The sequence below is a fragment of the Salvelinus namaycush genome, unplaced genomic scaffold (assembly GCF_016432855.1).
Source record: "Salvelinus namaycush isolate Seneca unplaced genomic scaffold, SaNama_1.0 Scaffold35, whole genome shotgun sequence".
In the NCBI taxonomy this organism is placed as follows: domain Eukaryota; kingdom Metazoa; phylum Chordata; class Actinopteri; order Salmoniformes; family Salmonidae; genus Salvelinus; species Salvelinus namaycush.
In genome coordinates, this window is record NW_024060452.1 from 441160 (window position 1) to 458322 (window position 17163).

Here is a 17163-nt window from a genome sequence, read left to right on the forward strand (position 1 = left end):
GTTCTATCCTGGCCCTCCACATGACCTTAGTTCTATCCTGGCCCTCCACCCTCTCCACATGACCTTAGTTCTATCCTGGCCCTCCACCCTCTCCACATGACCTTAGTTCTATCCTGGTCCTCCACCCTCTCCACATGACCTTAGTTCTATCCTGGCACTCCACATGACCTTAGATCTATCCTGGCCCTCCACCCTCTCCACATGACCTTAGTTCTATCCTGGCCCTCCACCCTCTCCACATGACCTTAGTTCTATCCTGGCCCTACACATGACCTTATTTCTATCCTGGCCCTCCACATGACCTTAGTTATATCCTGGCCCTCCACCCTCTCCACATGACCTTAGTTCTATCCTGGCCCTCCACATGACCTTAGTTCTATCCTGGCCCTCCACCCTCTCCACATGACCTTAGCTCTATCCTGGCCCTCCACATGACCTTAGTTCTATCCTGGCCCTCCACCCTCTCCACATGACCTTAGTTCTATCCTGGCCCTCCACATGACCTTAGTTCTATCCTGGCCCTCCACATGACCTTAGTTCTATCCTGGTCCTCCACCCTCTCCACATGACCTTAGTTCTATCCTGGTTCTCCACATGACCTTAGTTCTATCCTGGCCCTCCACATGACCTTAGTTCTATCCTGGCCCTCCACCCTCTCCACATGACCTTAGTTCTACCCTGGTCCTCCACCCTCTCCACATGACCTTAGTTCTATCCTGGCCCTCCACATGACCTTAGTTCTATCCTGGCCCTCCACATGACCTTAGTTCTATCCTGGCCCTCCACCCTCTCCACATGACCTTAGTTCTATCCTTGCCCTCCACATGACCTTAGTTCTATCCTGGCCCTCCACATGACCCTATTTCTATCCTGGCCCTCCACCCTCTCCACATGACCTTAGTTCTATCCTGGCCCTCCACCCTCTCCACATGACCTTAGTTCTATCCTGGCCCTCCACATGACCTTAGTTCTATCCTGGCCCTCCACCCTCTCCACATGACCTTAGTTCTACCCTGGTCCTCCACCCTCTCCACATGACCTTAGTTCTATCCTGGCCCTCCACATGACCTTAGTTCTATCCTGGCCCTCCACATGACCTTAGTTCTATCCTGGCCCTCCACCCTCTCCACATGACCTTAGTTCTATCCTGGCCCTCCACCCTCTCCACATGACCTTAGGTCTACCCTGGTCCTCCACCCTCTCCACATGACCTTAGTTCTATCCTGGCCCTCCACATGACCTTAGTTCTATCCTGGCCCTCCACATGACCTTAGTTCTATCCTGGCCCTCCACCCTCTCCACATGACCTTAGTTCTATCCTTGCCCTCCACCCTCTCCACATGACCTTAGTTCTATCCTTGCCCTCCACCCTCTCCACATGACCTTAGTTCTATCCTGGTTCTCCACATGACCTTAGTTCTATCCTGGCCCTCCACCCTCTCCACATGACCTTAGGTCTACCCTGGTCCTCCACCCTCTCCACATGACCTTAGTTCTATCCTGGCCCTACACATGACCTTAGTTCTATCCTGGCCCTCCACATGACCTTAGTTCTATCCTGGCCCTCCACCCTCTCCACATGACCTTAGTTCTATCCTTGCCCTCCACCCTCTCCACATGACCTTAGTTCTATCCTTGCCCTCCACCCTCTCCACATGACCTTAGTTCTATCCTGGTTCTCCACATGACCTTAGTTCTATCCTGGCCCTCCACCCTCTCCACATGACCTTAGTTCTATCCTGGCCCTCCACATGACCTTAGTTCTATCCTGGCCCTCCACCCTCTCCACATGACCTTAGTTCTATCCTGGCCCTCCACCCTCTCCACATGACCTTAGTTCTATCCTGGTCCTCCACCCTCTCCACATGACCTTAGTTCTATCCTGGCCCTCCACATGACCTTAGTTCTATCCTGGCCCTCCACCCTCTCCACATGACCTTAGTTCTAACCTGGTCCTCCACCCTCTCCACATGACCTTAGTTCTATCCTGGCCCTCCACATGACCTTAGTTCTATCCTGGCCCTCCACATGACCTTAGTTCTATCCTGGCCCTCCACCCTCTCCACATGACCTTAGTTCTATCCTTGCCCTCCACATGACCTTAGTTATATCCTGGCCCTCCACCCTCTCCACATGACCTTAGTTCTATCCTGGCCCTCCACATGACCTTAGTTCTATCCTGGCCCTCCACCCTCTCCACATGACCTTAGCTCTATCCTGGCCCTCCACATGACCTTAGTTCTATCCTGGCCCTCCACCCTCTCCACATGACCTTAGTTCTATCCTGGCCCTCCACATGACCTTAGTTCTATCCTGGCCCTCCACATGACCTTAGTTCTATCCTGGTCCTCCACCCTCTCCACATGACCTTAGTTCTATCCTGGTTCTCCACATGACCTTAGTTCTATCCTGGCCCTCCACATGACCTTAGTTCTATCCTGGCCCTCCACCCTCTCCACATGACCTTAGTTCTATCCTGGCCCTCCACCCTCTCCACATGACCTTAGTTCTACCCTGGTCCTCCACCCTCTCCACATGACCTTAGTTCTATCCTGGCCCTCCACATGACCTTAGTTCTATCCTGGCCCTCCACATGACCTTAGTTCTATCCTGGCCCTCCACCCTCTCCACATGACCTTAGTTCTATCCTTGCCCTCCACATGACCTTAGTTCTATCCTGGCCCTCCACATGACCCTATTTCTATCCTGGCCCTCCACCCTCTCCACATGACCTTAGTTCTATCCTGGCCCTCCACCCTCTCCACATGACCTTAGTTCTATCCTGGCCCTCCACATGACCTTAGTTCTATCCTGGCCCTCCACCCTCTCCACATGACCTTAGTTCTACCCTGGTCCTCCACCCTCTCCACATGACCTTAGTTCTATCCTGGCCCTCCACATGACCTTAGTTCTATCCTGGCCCTCCACATGACCTTAGTTCTATCCTGGCCCTCCACCCTCTCCACATGACCTTAGTTCTATCCTGGCCCTCCACCCTCTCCACATGACCTTAGGTCTACCCTGGTCCTCCACCCTCTCCACATGACCTTAGTTCTATCCTGGCCCTCCACATGACCTTAGTTCTATCCTGGCCCTCCACATGACCTTAGTTCTATCCTGGCCCTCCACCCTCTCCACATGACCTTAGTTCTATCCTTGCCCTCCACCCTCTCCACATGACCTTAGTTCTATCCTTGCCCTCCACCCTCTCCACATGACCTTAGTTCTATCCTGGTTCTCCACATGACCTTAGTTCTATCCTGGCCCTCCACCCTCTCCACATGACCTTAGTTCTATCCTGGCCCTCCACATGACCTTAGTTCTATCCTGGCCCTCCACCCTCTCCACATGACCTTAGTTCTATCCTGGCCCTCCACCCTCTCCACATGACCTTAGTTCTATCCTGGTCCTCCACCCTCTCCACATGACCTTAGTTCTATCCTGGCCCTCCACATGACCTTAGTTCTATCCTGGCCCTCCACCCTCTCCACATGACCTTAGTTCTAACCTGGTCCTCCACCCTCTCCACATGATCTTAGTTCTATCCTGGCCCTCCACATGACCTTAGTTCTATCCTGGCCCTCCACATGACCTTAGTTCTATCCTGGCCCTCCACCCTCTCCACATGACCTTAGTTCTATCCTTGCCCTCCACATGACCTTAGTTATATCCTGGCCCTCCACCCTCTCCACATGACCTTAGTTCTATCCTGGCCCTCCACATGACCTTAGTTCTATCCTGGCCCTCCACCCTCTCCACATGACCTTAGCTCTATCCTGGCCCTCCACATGACCTTAGTTCTATCCTGGCCCTCCACCCTCTCCACATGACCTTAGTTCTATCCTGGCCCTCCACATGACCTTAGTTCTATCCTGGCCCTCCACATGACCTTAGTTCTATCCTGGTCCTCCACCCTCTCCACATGACCTTAGTTCTATCCTGGTTCTCCACATGACCTTAGTTCTATCCTGGCCCTCCACATGACCTTAGTTCTATCCTGGCCCTCCACCCTCTCCACATGACCTTAGTTCTATCCTGGCCCTCCACCCTCTCCACATGACCTTAGTTCTACCCTGGTCCTCCACCCTCTCCACATGACCTTAGTTCTATCCTGGCCCTCCACATGACCTTAGTTCTATCCTGGCCCTCCACATGACCTTAGTTCTATCCTGGCCCTCCACCCTCTCCACATGACCTTAGTTCTATCCTTGCCCTCCACATGACCTTAGTTCTATCCTGGCCCTCCACATGACCCTATTTCTATCCTGGCCCTCCACCCTCTCCACATGACCTTAGTTCTATCCTGGCCCTCCACCCTCTCCACATGACCTTAGTTCTATCCTGGCCCTCCACATGACCTTAGTTCTATCCTGGCCCTCCACCCTCTCCACATGACCTTAGTTCTACCCTGGTCCTCCACCCTCTCCACATGACCTTAGTTCTATCCTGGCCCTCCACATGACCTTAGTTCTATCCTGGCCCTCCACCCTCTCCACATGACGTTAGTTATATCCTGGCCCTCCACATGACCTTAGTTCTATCCTGGCCCTCCACCCTCTCCACATGACCTTAGTTCTATCCTGGCCCTCCACATGACCTTAGTTCTATCCTGGTTCTCCACATGACCTTAGTTCTATCCTGGCCCTCCACATGACCTTAGTTATATCCTGGCCCTCCACCCTCTCCACATGACCTTAGTTCTATCCTTGCCCTCCACCCTCTCCACATGACCTTAGTTCTATCCTGGCCCTCCACCCCCTCCACATGACCTTAGTTCTATCCTGGTTCTCCACATGACCTTAGTTCTATCCTGGCCCTCCACATGACCTTAGTTATATCCTGGTCCTCCACCCTCTCCACATGACCTTAGTTCTATCCTGGCCCTCCACCCTCTCCACATGACCTTAGCTCTATCCTGGCCCTGCACCCTCTCCACATGACCTTAGTTCTATCCTGGCCCTCCACATGACCTTAGTTCTATCCTGGCCCTCCACATGACCTTAGTTCTATCCTGGCCCTCCACATGACCTTAGTTCTATCCTGGCCCTCCACATGACCTTAGTTCTATCCTGGCCCTCCACCCTCTCCACATGACCTTAGTTCTATCCTGGCCCTCCACCCCCTCCACATGACCTTAGTTCTATCCTGGTTCTCCACATGACCTTAGTTCTATCCTGGCCCTCCACATGACCTTAGTTCTATCCTGGCCCTGCACCCTCTCCACATGACCTTAGTTCTATCCTTGCCCTCCACCCTCTCCACATGACCTTAGTTCTACCCTGGCCCTGCACCCTCTCCACATGACCTTAGTTCTATCCTTGCCCTCCACCCTCTCCACATGACCTTAGCTCTATCCTGGCCCTGCACCCTCTCCACATGACCTTAGTTCTATCCTGGCCCTCCACATGACCTTAGTTCTACCCTGGCCCTGCACCCTCTCCACATGACCTTAGTTCTATCCTTGCCCTCCACCCTCTCCACATGACCTTAGCTCTATCCTGGCCCTGCACCCTCTCCACATGACCTTAGCTCTATCCTGGCCCTCCACCCTCTCCACATGACCTTAGTTCTATCCTGGCCCTGCACCCTCTCCACATGACCTTAGTTCTATCCTGGCCCTCCACCCTCTCCACATGACCTTAGTTCTATCCTGGCCCTCCACGTGACCTTAGTTCTATCCTGGCCCTCCACCCTCTCCACATGACCATAGTTCTATCCTGGCCCTCCACCCTCTCCACATGACCTTAGTTCTATCCTGGCCCTCCACATGACCTTAGTTCTATCCTGGCCCTCCACCCTCTCCACGTGACCTTAGTTCTTTCCTGGCCCTCCACCCTCTCCACATGACCTTAGTTCTATCCTTGCCCTCCACATGACCTTAGTTCTATCCTGGCCCTCCACCCTCTCCACATGACCTTAGTTCTATCCTTGCCCTCCACATGACCTTAGTTCTATCCTGGCCCTCCACATGACCTTAGTTCTTTCCTGGCCCTCCACCCTCTCCACATGACCTTAGTTCTATCCTTGCCCTCCACATGACCTTAGTTCTATCCTGGCCCTCCACCCTCTCCACATGACCTTAGTTCTATCCTGGCCCTCCACATGACCTTATTTCTATCCTGGCCCTCCACATGACCTTAGTTATATCCTGGCCCTGCACCCTCTCCACATGACCTTAGTTCTATCCTGGCCCTCCATATGACTTTAGTTCTATCCTGGCCCTCCACCCTCTCCACATGACCTTAGCTCTATCCTGGCCCTCCACATGACCTTAGTTCTATCCTGGCCCTCTACCCTCTCCACATGACCTTAGTTCTATCCTGGCCCTCCACATGACCTTAGTTCTATCCTGGCCCTGCACCCTCTCCACATGACCTTAGTTCTATCCTTGCCCTCCACCCTCTCCACATGACCTTCGTTCTATCCTTGCCCTCCACCCTCTCCACATGACCTTAGTTCTACCCTGGCCCTGCACCCTCTCCACATGACCTTAGCTCTATCCTGGCCCTGCACCCTCTCCACATGACCTTAGTTCTATCTTGGCCCCCCACATGACCTTAGTTCTACCCTGGCCCTGCACCCTCTCCACATGACCTTAGTTCTATCCTTGCCCTCCACCCTCTCCACATGACCTTAGTTCTATCCTTGCCCTCCACATGACCTTAGTTCTATCCTGGCCCTCCACATGACCTTAGTTCTATCCTGGCCCTCCAAATGACCTTAGCTCTATCCTGGCCCTGCACCCTCTCCACATGACCTTAGTTCTATCCTTGCCCTCCACCCTCTCCACATGACCTTAGTTCTACCCTGGCCCTCCACGTGACCTTAGTTCTATCCTTGCCCTCCACCCTCTCCACATGACCTTAGTTCTACCCTGGCCCTGCACCCTCTCCACATGACCTTAGTTCTATCCTTGCACTCCACCCTCTCCACATGACCTTAGTTCTACCCTGGCCCTGCACCCTCTCCACATGACCTTAGCTCTATCCTGGCCCTGCACCCTCTCCACATGACCTTAGTTCTATCCTTGCCCTCCACCCTCTCCACATGACCTTAGCTCTATCCTGGCCCTGCACCCTCTCCACATGACCTTAGTTGTATCCTGGCCCTCCACCCTCTCCACATGACCTTAGTTCTATCCTGGCCCTCCACATGACCTTAGTTCTATCCTGGCCCTCCACCCTCTCCACATGACCTTAGTTCTATCCTGGCCCTCCACATGACCTTAGTTCTATCCTGGCCCTGCACCCTCTCCACATGACCTTAGTTCTATCCTGGCCCTCCACCCTCTCCACATGACTTTAGTTCTATCCTGGCCCTCCACGTGACCTTAGTTCTTTCCTGGCCCTCCACCCTCTCCACATGACCTTAGTTCTATCCTGGCCCTCCACATGACCTTAGTTCTATCCTGGCCCTCCACCCTCTCCACATGACCTTAGTTCTATCCTGGCCCTCCACCCTCTCCACATGACCTTAGTTCTATCCTGGCCCTCCACATGACCTTATTTCTATCCTGGCCCTCCACATGACCTTAGTTCTATCCTGGCCCTGCACCCTCTCCACATGACCTTAGTTCTATCCTGGCCCTCCATATGACCTTAGTTCTATCCTGGCCCTCCACCCTCTCCACATGACCTTAGCTCTATCCTGGCCCTCCACATGACCTTAGTTCTATCCTGGCCCTCCACCCTCTCCACATTACCTTAGTTCTATCCTGGCCATCCACATGACCTTAGTTCTATCCTGGCCCTCCACCCTCTCCACATGACCTTAGTTCTATCCTGGCCCTCCACATGACCTTAGTTCTATCCTGGCCCTCCACCCTCTCCACATGACCTTAGTTCTACCCTGGTCCTCCACCCTCTCCACATGACCTTAGTTCTATCCTGGCCCTCCACATGACCTTAGTTCTATCCTGGCCCTCCACGTGACCTTAGTTCTATCCTGGCCCTCCACCCTCTCCACATGACCTTAGTTCTATCCTGGCCCTTCACATGACCTTAGTTATATCCTGGCCCTCCACATGACATTAGTTATATCCTGGCCCTCCACCCTCTCCACATGACCTTAGTTCTATCCTGGCCCTCCACATGACCTTAGTTCTATCCTGGCCCTCCACCCTCTCCACATGACCTTAGTTCTATCCTGGCCCTCCACCCTCTCCACATGACCTTAGTTCTATCCTGGTCCTCCACCCTCTCCACATGACCTTAGTTCTATCCTGGCCATCCACATGACCTTAGTTCTATCCTGGCTCTCCACCCTCTCCACGTGACCTTAGTTCTATCCTGGCCCTCCACCCTCTCCACATGACCTTAGTTCTACCCTGGTCCTCCACCCTCTCCACATGACCTTAGTTCTATCCTGGTTCTCCACAAGACCTTAGTTCTATCCTGGCCCTCCACATGACCTTAGTTCTATCCTGGCCCTCCACCCTCTCCACATGACCTTAGTTCTATCCTGGCCCTCCACATGACCTTAGTTCTACCCTGGCCCTCCACCCTCTCCACATGACCTTAGTTCTATCCTGGCCCTCCACATGACCTTAGTTCTATCCTGGCCCTCCACCCTCTCCACATGACCTTAGTTCTATCCTGGCCCTCCACATGACCTTAGTTCTATCCTGGCCCTCCACCCTCTCCACATGCCCTTAGTTCTATCCTGGCCCTCCACATGACCTTAGTTCTATCCTGGTTCTCCACATGACCTTAGTTCTATCCTGGCCCTCCACATGACCTTAGTTCTATCCTGGCCCTCCACCCTCTCCACATGACCTTAGTTCTATCCTGGTTCTCCACATGACCTTAGTTCTATCCTGGCCCTCCACCCCCTCCACATGACCTTAGTTCTATCCTGGTTCTCCACATGACCTTAGTTCTATCCTGGCCCTCCACCCTCTCCACATGACCTTAGCTCTATCCTGGCCCTGCACCCTCTCCACATGACCTTAGTTCTATCCTTGCCCTCCACCCTCTCCACATGACCTTAGTTCTACCCTGGCCCTCCACCCTCTCCACATGACCTTAGTTCTATCCTGGCCCTCCACATGACCTTAGTTCTATCCTTGCCCTCCACCCTATCCACATGACCGTAGCTCTATCCTGGCCCTCCATCCTCTCCACATGACCTTAGTTCTACCCTGGCCCTGCACCCTCTCCACATGACCTTAGTTCTATCCTGGCCCTCCACCCTCTCCACATGACCTTAGCTCTATCCTGGCCCTGCACCCTCTCCACATAACCTTAGTTCTATCCTGGCCCTCCACATGACCTTAGTTCTACCCTGGCCCTGCACCCTCTCCACGTGACCTTAGTTCTATCCTGGCCCTGCACCCTCTCCACATGACCTTAGCTCTATCCTGGCCCTGCACCCTCTCCACATGACCTTAGTTCTATCCTGGCCCTCCACCCTCTCCACATGACCTTAGCTCTATCCTGGCCCTGCACCCTCTCCACATGACCTTAGTTCTATCCTGGCCCTCCACCCTCTCCACATTACCTTAGTTCTATCCTGGCCCTCCACCCTCTCCACATGACCTTAGTTCTATCCTGGCCCTCGACCCTCTCCACATGACCTTAGTTCTATCCTGGCCCTCCACGTGACCTTAGTTCTATCCTGGCCCTCCACCCTCTCCACATGACCTTAGTTCTATCCTGGCCCTCCACATGACCTTAGTTCTATCCTGGCCCTCCACCCTCTCCACATGACCTTAGTTCTATCCTGGCCCTCCACCCTCTCCACATGACCTTAGTTCTATCCTGGCCCTCCACCCTCTCCACATGACCTTAGTTCTATCCTGGCCCTCCACGTGACCTTAGTTCTATCCTGGCCCTCCAACTCTTCTAGGTCCACCAATACCTGACACGGACTATAGTAGTTCACTACCACTATCATCCCTCCTCTCAACCACATATTCCTGTTCAATGCCTTTGCCTAGCATCCTGTAGGGAAGTCCTTGCTTTATGATGGCGGTACACCCCCCCCCCCCCCCCCCCCTACAAACCACTACATATCCCTGTATTATAAACTCCACATACGGTTTGAGACATGTTTCCTGCCCACAAATCACATCAGGCTTAGCTAAAATATATACAATTAACTTCTTGAACTTCTGCCCACTAGCCAACAGGCTTTCGAGCATTCCATTGTAGTACTACCAATGGCGGACTGGCCGTCGGGAGCACCGGGACATCTGGAACCTCTTCCCATGTCAACCCTGTCATACTCAGATGTCTCCCAGCAGCATCCACTACGAGCTTAATCCTCTCCGTTTTAGACTTTACTTCAGCGGTGCTATTGATAACTCCTGCTATGTACGTCACTAGCTTTATCTTATCTATGTATACCGCCACCCACCTGCCCCGTAATCCTCCATCTAGATGCTTCTACCCATCGCTCTCTTGAACCTGTATCTCTCTGGACCTGGACCACCCTCACTGCCTCAGCATAAGACACCCTTCTCTCCACTCTCACTTGTTGTACCTTCACTGCCTGCTTCATAGCCTCACACCGACTATATGCCACATTATGGTTTTATGTTACACTTTGGTTTTACACCATCCCCACATTTCCCATACTCATGCTCCCCTCCACACCTGGCACATCTCTTTTCCTCTTTACATGCTGTTGCCACATGCCCAAACCTCTGGCATTCATAACATCTTAAAGGCTTTGGTACATATGCCCTCACATAATAACTCATATACCCTATGGTAACTTTAATTGGTAGTACCTAGTCCTTGAAGTGTAACAGAATAGACGTGCTATCTGCCCTAACTCCACCCCTTGTTGCTTGCAATCTATGAACATTCACTAGAACGCCTCCTCTCAAATTGTCCCTAACCGCTTGAATGCTAATACTCACAGGCCCCCCTGTTATCACCCCTTTAATCATTCCCTCTGCTCGACACCACCTTACACTTCCCTATTTGCTTCACACCGAGAGCTTTCTCCCTCTGCGTCATGCCCTTACAGAACACCAACAAACTCCCATCTCTTAACACTTTACCGTTGACAACTTCCCCAGTCAACTCTTTTATCACAGCGGTCAACCTTATCGGACTCATCGCCCCTATTCCCCCTTCCTCCCTGAACGTCAGAATCACTTTATGCTCCTTTTCACCTCCATGCTCCCCTCGCGTCTTATCTTGCGCTTCCTCCCTGAACGTCAGAATCACTTTATGCTCCTCTTCACCTCCATGCTCCCCCTCGCGTCTTATCTTGCCCTTCCTCCCTGAACGTCAGAATCACTTTATGCTCCTCTTCACCTCCATGCTCCCCTCGCGTCTTATCTTGCCCTTCCTCCCTGAACGTCAGAATCACTCCTCTTCCTCGGCACTTTCTACATCCAAACTGCCACTAGCGTTAGAAACTGTTGCTCTCCTCAAACTTCCTTTTCTGCCTCCTCTCTACCTCCATAGACCTTTCGCTCCCCTTCAAACCCCTAACGTTACTCCCTTTCTCTCCCGCTTTCTTTTTCCTCTTTCTTAATCCCTCCTTATTTGTACCACTATGCTCCATCCTTTATTTTGTACAATTTTATTTCACCTTTATTTAACCAGGTAGGCTAGTTGAGAACAAGTTCTCATTTGCAACTACGACCTGGCTAAGAAAAAGCAAAGCAGTGTGACACATACTTGCTTCACTTTCTTCTCCGTCACTATCTCCTACCATCTCTAACCGAGACACAGCTCAGCTGTGCCAAACCGCCGCCACACAGAGTAAAGTTTGATTGTTTGTTTTTCCGCTAATTCTAACTGTTCACACAACGTCGCTTCGAAAACGCCGTTCCCAACGAGTCTTCGTTCATTGTTCTACCACAAACAAAACAAAGCCTCCCTTTGTTTTACTTCCGTATTGTTTTGTTCTGTTTTTGTCAGCGGGTGGCAAGACCATAAACAGATCACAGCGGCCCCATGTGGATGGGGTTTTACTACAAATTACAGCCCAATGATAACATTAGATTATTCAAATATGTTATACAAATCTCCAAACGTTGTGTTTTATTTATAGAGCTACATCAGGAATAGGCAACTGGTGACCAGGCCTTTTGAAGGCCCTCAGATCAATTTCCGTAAAAAGTTCATACATTTCCTGCAATTATACACATTTTGCCAAAGGGTGAAGAGAAATGTTTACAGTTTTTAATATATCATCTGAGTAAGACAAATTCAATGGGGGCCCGCTGTCCGGTAATTCGACCATGATTACTAAATTTAGATAGCTGGGCGCTAAACTCATTTACCAGTCTAAAAAATGTTAGCTGACATGGGCTAATTGAATGACTGTCAGTGGCTGCAATAACAAGAGAGACACTGCTGATGCACAACCACATTTTGATATTGCACCTTGTGTGTTTAACTACATTACGTTAGATATTATAACTCTCAACAACAAGTGAAGACCCCAACTGATTAAAAAAAATGTATTTACTCTTTATGGAAATTGATCGGAGAGCCTTCAAAATGGGAGCTGCAGGCCGGGTCACCAGTTAACCATCCCTGATAAAGCACTATAAAATAAAACAAAACATTTGGGAGATTTGTATTACATATTTGAATAATTTAATGTTAGAATGAAACAATGAAGACTTTTAAACCCTTCTTGGAAAATACATGTAAAAATGAAATGCCTTATATGGTGTCTGACGGAGTTAGTTGCATTTTTAGAAAATATTTAAGAATTATGAGATTCTTTGGTTAATATTAAGAAAAAGATTTGTGAAAAAATAATTTGTCGCGTCATTCAAGAATCCCTGAACTACAGTATCTATTCCCAGTATCATTGGTCTGTAGCGCGTAGTAAAACCCCATCACCATGGGGACGCTGTGATTTGTTTCTGGGCTCGTTACCCGCTCATAAAAACAGAACAAAAGGGAAGTAAATCTGAGGGCGGGTTTGTTTCGTTTGTGTACACCATCCTTTCCTCGTGGATGTATACATACTAGCTGAATACCCAGTTCTCAGTCGACTGAAACATGTCTAAACTACAGTCGTTTCGTGTGTTTTTAAATGAGCGTTTAACCGCGGCAGCTGTGGAGATTTTCGGGGCAGTTGAAGAAACGGTAGCGGAGTACCGCGAGGAGAATGATCCGCTACGGAGACTGCTGCGGATCACACCGGAGATAAAACTATGTAGAATAGGTTCGTATGTAGATCTTCTGATAGCTACACTAAACAAAAAATATAAACGCAACATGCAAAAATTTCAAAGATTTTTGTGAGTTATAGTTCATATAAGGAAATCAGTCAATTGAAATAAAATCATTAGGCCCTAATCTATGGATTTCACATGACTGGGAATAGAGATATGCATCTGTTGGTCACAGATGGTGATCAGGTGGGTCAGAAACCCAGTCACTATCTGGTGTGACCACCATTTGCCTCATGTAGTGTGACATCTCCTTCACATAGAGTTGATCAGGCAGTTGATTGTGGAGTGTGGAAGGTTGTCCCACTCCTCTTCAGTAGCTGTGGGAAGTTGCTGGATATTGGCTGGAACTGTCCTACATGTCGATCCTGAACATCCCAAACATGCTCAATGGGTGACATGTCTGGTGAGTATGCAGGCCGTGGAAGAACTGGGACATTTTCAGCTTCCAGGAATTTTGTACTGATCCATGCAACATGGGGCTGTGCATTGGCATGCTGAAACAGGAGGTGATGGCAGCGGATGAATGGCATGACAATGGCCTCAGGATTTCGTCACGGTGTCTCTGTGAATTCAAATTGCCATTGATAAAATGCAATTGTGTTTGTTGTCCGTAGCTTATGCCTGCCCATACCATAACCCCACCTCCTCCTTTGTCCCCAAAACATACATTGAATTATTTTCTAACATTTACATCTGAATATATTAACATTATAAACTCAGCATAAAAATAAACGTCCTCTCGCTGTCAACTGCGTTTATTTTCAGCAAACTTAACATGTGTAAATATTTGTATGAACATAACAAGATTCAACAACTGAGACATAAACTGAGCAAGTTCCACAGACATGTGACTAACAGAAATTGAATAATGTGTCCCTGAACGAAGGGGGGGTCAAAATCAAAAGTAACAGTCAGTATGTGGTGTGGCCACCAGCTGCATTAAGTACTGCAGTGCATCTCTTCCTCATGGACTGCACCAGAGTTGCCAGTTCTTGCTGTGAGATTGTTACCCCACTCTTCCACCAAGGCACCTGCAAGTTCCCGGAAATGTCTGGGGGGAATGGCCCTATCCCTCACCCTCTGATCCAACAAGTCCCAGACGTGCTTAATGGGATTGAGATCCTGGCTCTTTGCCGGCCATGGCAGAACACTGACATTCCTGTCTTGCAGGAAATCACTCACAGGACGAGCAGTATGGCTGGTGGCATTGTCATGCTGGAAGGTCATGTCAGGATGAGCCTGCAGGAAGGGTACCACATGAGGGAGGAGGATGGCTTCCCTGTAACGCACAGCGTTGCGATTGCCTGCAATGACAACAAGCTCAGTCCGATGATGCTGTGACACACGGCCCCAGACCATGACGGACCCTCCACCTCCAAATCGATCCCACTCCAGAGTACAGGCCTCGGTGTAACGCTCATTCTTTCGACGATAAACCCGTATCCAACCATCACCCCTGGTGAGACAAAACCACGACTCGTAAGTGAAGAGCACTTTTTGCCAGTCCTGTCTGGTCCAGCGATGGTGGGTTTGTGCCCATAGGCGACATTGTTGTCGGTGATGTCTGGTGAGAGGACCTGACTTACAACAGGCCTACAAGCTCTCAGTCCAGCCTCTCTCAGCCTATTGCGGACAGTCTGAGCACTGATGGAGGGATTGTGCGTTCCTGGTGTAACGCAGGGAGTTGTTGTTGCTATCCTGTACCTGTCCCACAGGTGTGATGTTCAGATGTACCAATTATGTGCAGGTGTTGTTACATGTGGTCTGCCACTGCGAGAACGATCAGCTGACCGTCCTGTCTCCCTGTAGCGCTGTCTTATGCGTCTCACAGTACGGACATTGCAATTTATTGCCCAGGCCATATCTGCAGTCCTCATGCCTCCTTGCAGCATGTCTAAGGCACGTTCACACATATGAGCAGAGACCCCGGGCATCTTTCTTTCTGTGTTTTTTAGAGGTAGTAGAAAGGCCTCTTAAGTGTCCTAAGTTTTCATAACTGTGACCTTAATTGCCTACCGTCTGTAAGCTGCTAGGGTCTTAATGACCGTTCCACAGGTGCATGTTCATTAATTGTTTATGGTTCATTTAACAAGCATGGGAAACATTTTGGCACAGGAGGTAATGTTTCTGACATATCAATGTCACATGCTGTTTTCAATAAGAGAAATTGGTTCTTGAGTTCAGTTCTGCTTTAAGAAGATGCATGTTAGAAATAGGCAGGGTTTATGACTTTGTAGCTGTGCCAGCTAGTGACGACTGTCTAAAGGCTCTATAGATAACCTCTGCTCCTCTCTCCTTTCCTCCAGACTCCCTGCAGCTCTCTCTCACTGTCTCTGAAGAGGGGGTTCTCCCTGAGCAGCAGCACTGTGAGCAGGAGTGGAGCCCCAGTCTGGGGCAGGAGAACCCAGAGCTTCCACAGATTAAAGAGGAACAGGAGGAACTCGGGACCAGTAAGGAAGAAGAGCAGCTTCAAGGTCTGGAGGCTGATATCAAATTCACTCCTTCCTGTGTGAAAAGTGAATGTGATCAGGAGGACCCACTTCAGTCCATGACTCTTCCCCAAACCCAGACTGTGGAGAACAGAGAGCGTGACCCTAAACAAGTGGATCTCACACCTTTTGTTACTGTGACCCACGTTAAGGGTCTCTACATTCCCTGTGACCCTCCAGATAATCACAATGGTGCCTCCAGCCAATGCTCAGCCGTAAGCAGTGACCCAGTAGGACTTCACAGCAACCCGCCATTGGATCCCAGCTCACCATTGGATCCAAACCCATCAATAGGTGAACACTGTTCCAAACCCAGCACCACGTCTAGAAAAACTCACCACTGCCGTGATTGTGGTGAAATGTTTGCTCTGAAACCTGACCTGCAGAGGCATGTGACTCTCTCCAAGAAGAGACTCAGTGAATGCCGCTTCTGCAGAAAACGCTACAACTCCACCTGTAAACTGAAGGCCCATGTCAGCCTCTGTCACAGTGGGAAACCCTACACCTGCCCTGTTTGTAGCAAGACCTTCAAACTCAAAGGAGATCTGTCCAAGCACATGAGGATTCACACAGGGGAGAAACAATTTAAGTGTGGCGACTGTGGGAAAAGGTTCAATCGTAAGGAACACTTAACAGTGCACATGGTGACTCATACAGGAGAGAAACCATTTAGCTGTGATGCTTGTGGGAAAAGCTTCAGTCACAAGGGGTCCCTAAAGAAGCATACATTGACTCACACAAGAGAGAAATCATTTAGCTGTGGTGACTGTGGGAAAATGTTCAATCACAAGGAACACTTAGCCATACACATGGTGACTCATACAGGAGAGAAACAATTTATCTGTGACGACTGTGGGAAAAGCTTCAGTCACAAGGGGTCCCTAAAGAAGCATACACTAACTCACACAGGAGAGAAATCATTTAGCTGTGGTGACTGTGAGAAAAGGTTCAATCGCAAGGAACACTTAACCATACACATGGTGACTCATACAGGAGAGAAACAATTTATCTGTGACGACTGTGGAAAAAGCTTCAGTCACAAGGGGTCCCTAAAGAAGCATACACTAACTCACACAGGAGAGAAACCATTTAGCTGTGGTGACTGTGGGAAAAGCTTCACTCAAAAGTCTAATTTTCTGACGCATGTGAAAAACATCCACAAAGGCGGCAAACAGGATGAAAACTGAAAGAAGAAAGAAAATTAGGACAAAGATATATTTAGTCACAAGATCAGGATGTGGACAATATTCTGAATGAACTATGAATGTGTCAAGGACTTCTGAAATTCTACAGAATTTGTGGCCCTGCAGGAAGATCAGCATATCACAAATCCAGAGGTTGTCAGTTCAAATCCCAGGTTGGGTCATATTGAAAAGTCTACTAAGTGATTATGTCAAATGTAATCATATTGTCATTGAGTACCTTTTTTTCTTTCTTTTTTACACCAGTTTTGCTAAACAGTGTATTACTAACCTTAACAGAATACATGGTTCCAAATAAAATACAATTGTATTGGTCACA

General features: G+C 49.7%; 1 protein-coding gene across 1 annotated transcript; it reads left to right on the forward strand.

The window, feature by feature from the left end:
• Positions 1 to 12921: 12921 nt before the first annotated feature.
• LOC120040409 (zinc finger protein OZF-like) lies at positions 12922 to 17163 on the forward strand. The gene is made up of 2 exons (XM_038985576.1): positions 12922 to 13143; positions 15460 to 17163. Exons 1-2 carry the CDS (start codon positions 12978 to 12980, stop codon positions 16827 to 16829), a joined length of 1536 nt encoding a protein of 511 aa, XP_038841504.1. The 5' UTR covers positions 12922 to 12977; the 3' UTR covers positions 16830 to 17163.

Excerpts from the sequence above, each read along its gene's own strand:
- LOC120040409 (XM_038985576.1), top strand. The coding sequence starts at position 12,978 with ATGTCTAAACTACAGTCGTTTCGTGTGTTTTTAAATGAGCGTTTAACC. Across the intron at positions 13,144-15,459 it reads GATAAAACTATGTAGAATAG|ACTCCCTGCAGCTCTCTCTC; the intron begins GTTCGTATGTAG and ends CCTTTCCTCCAG.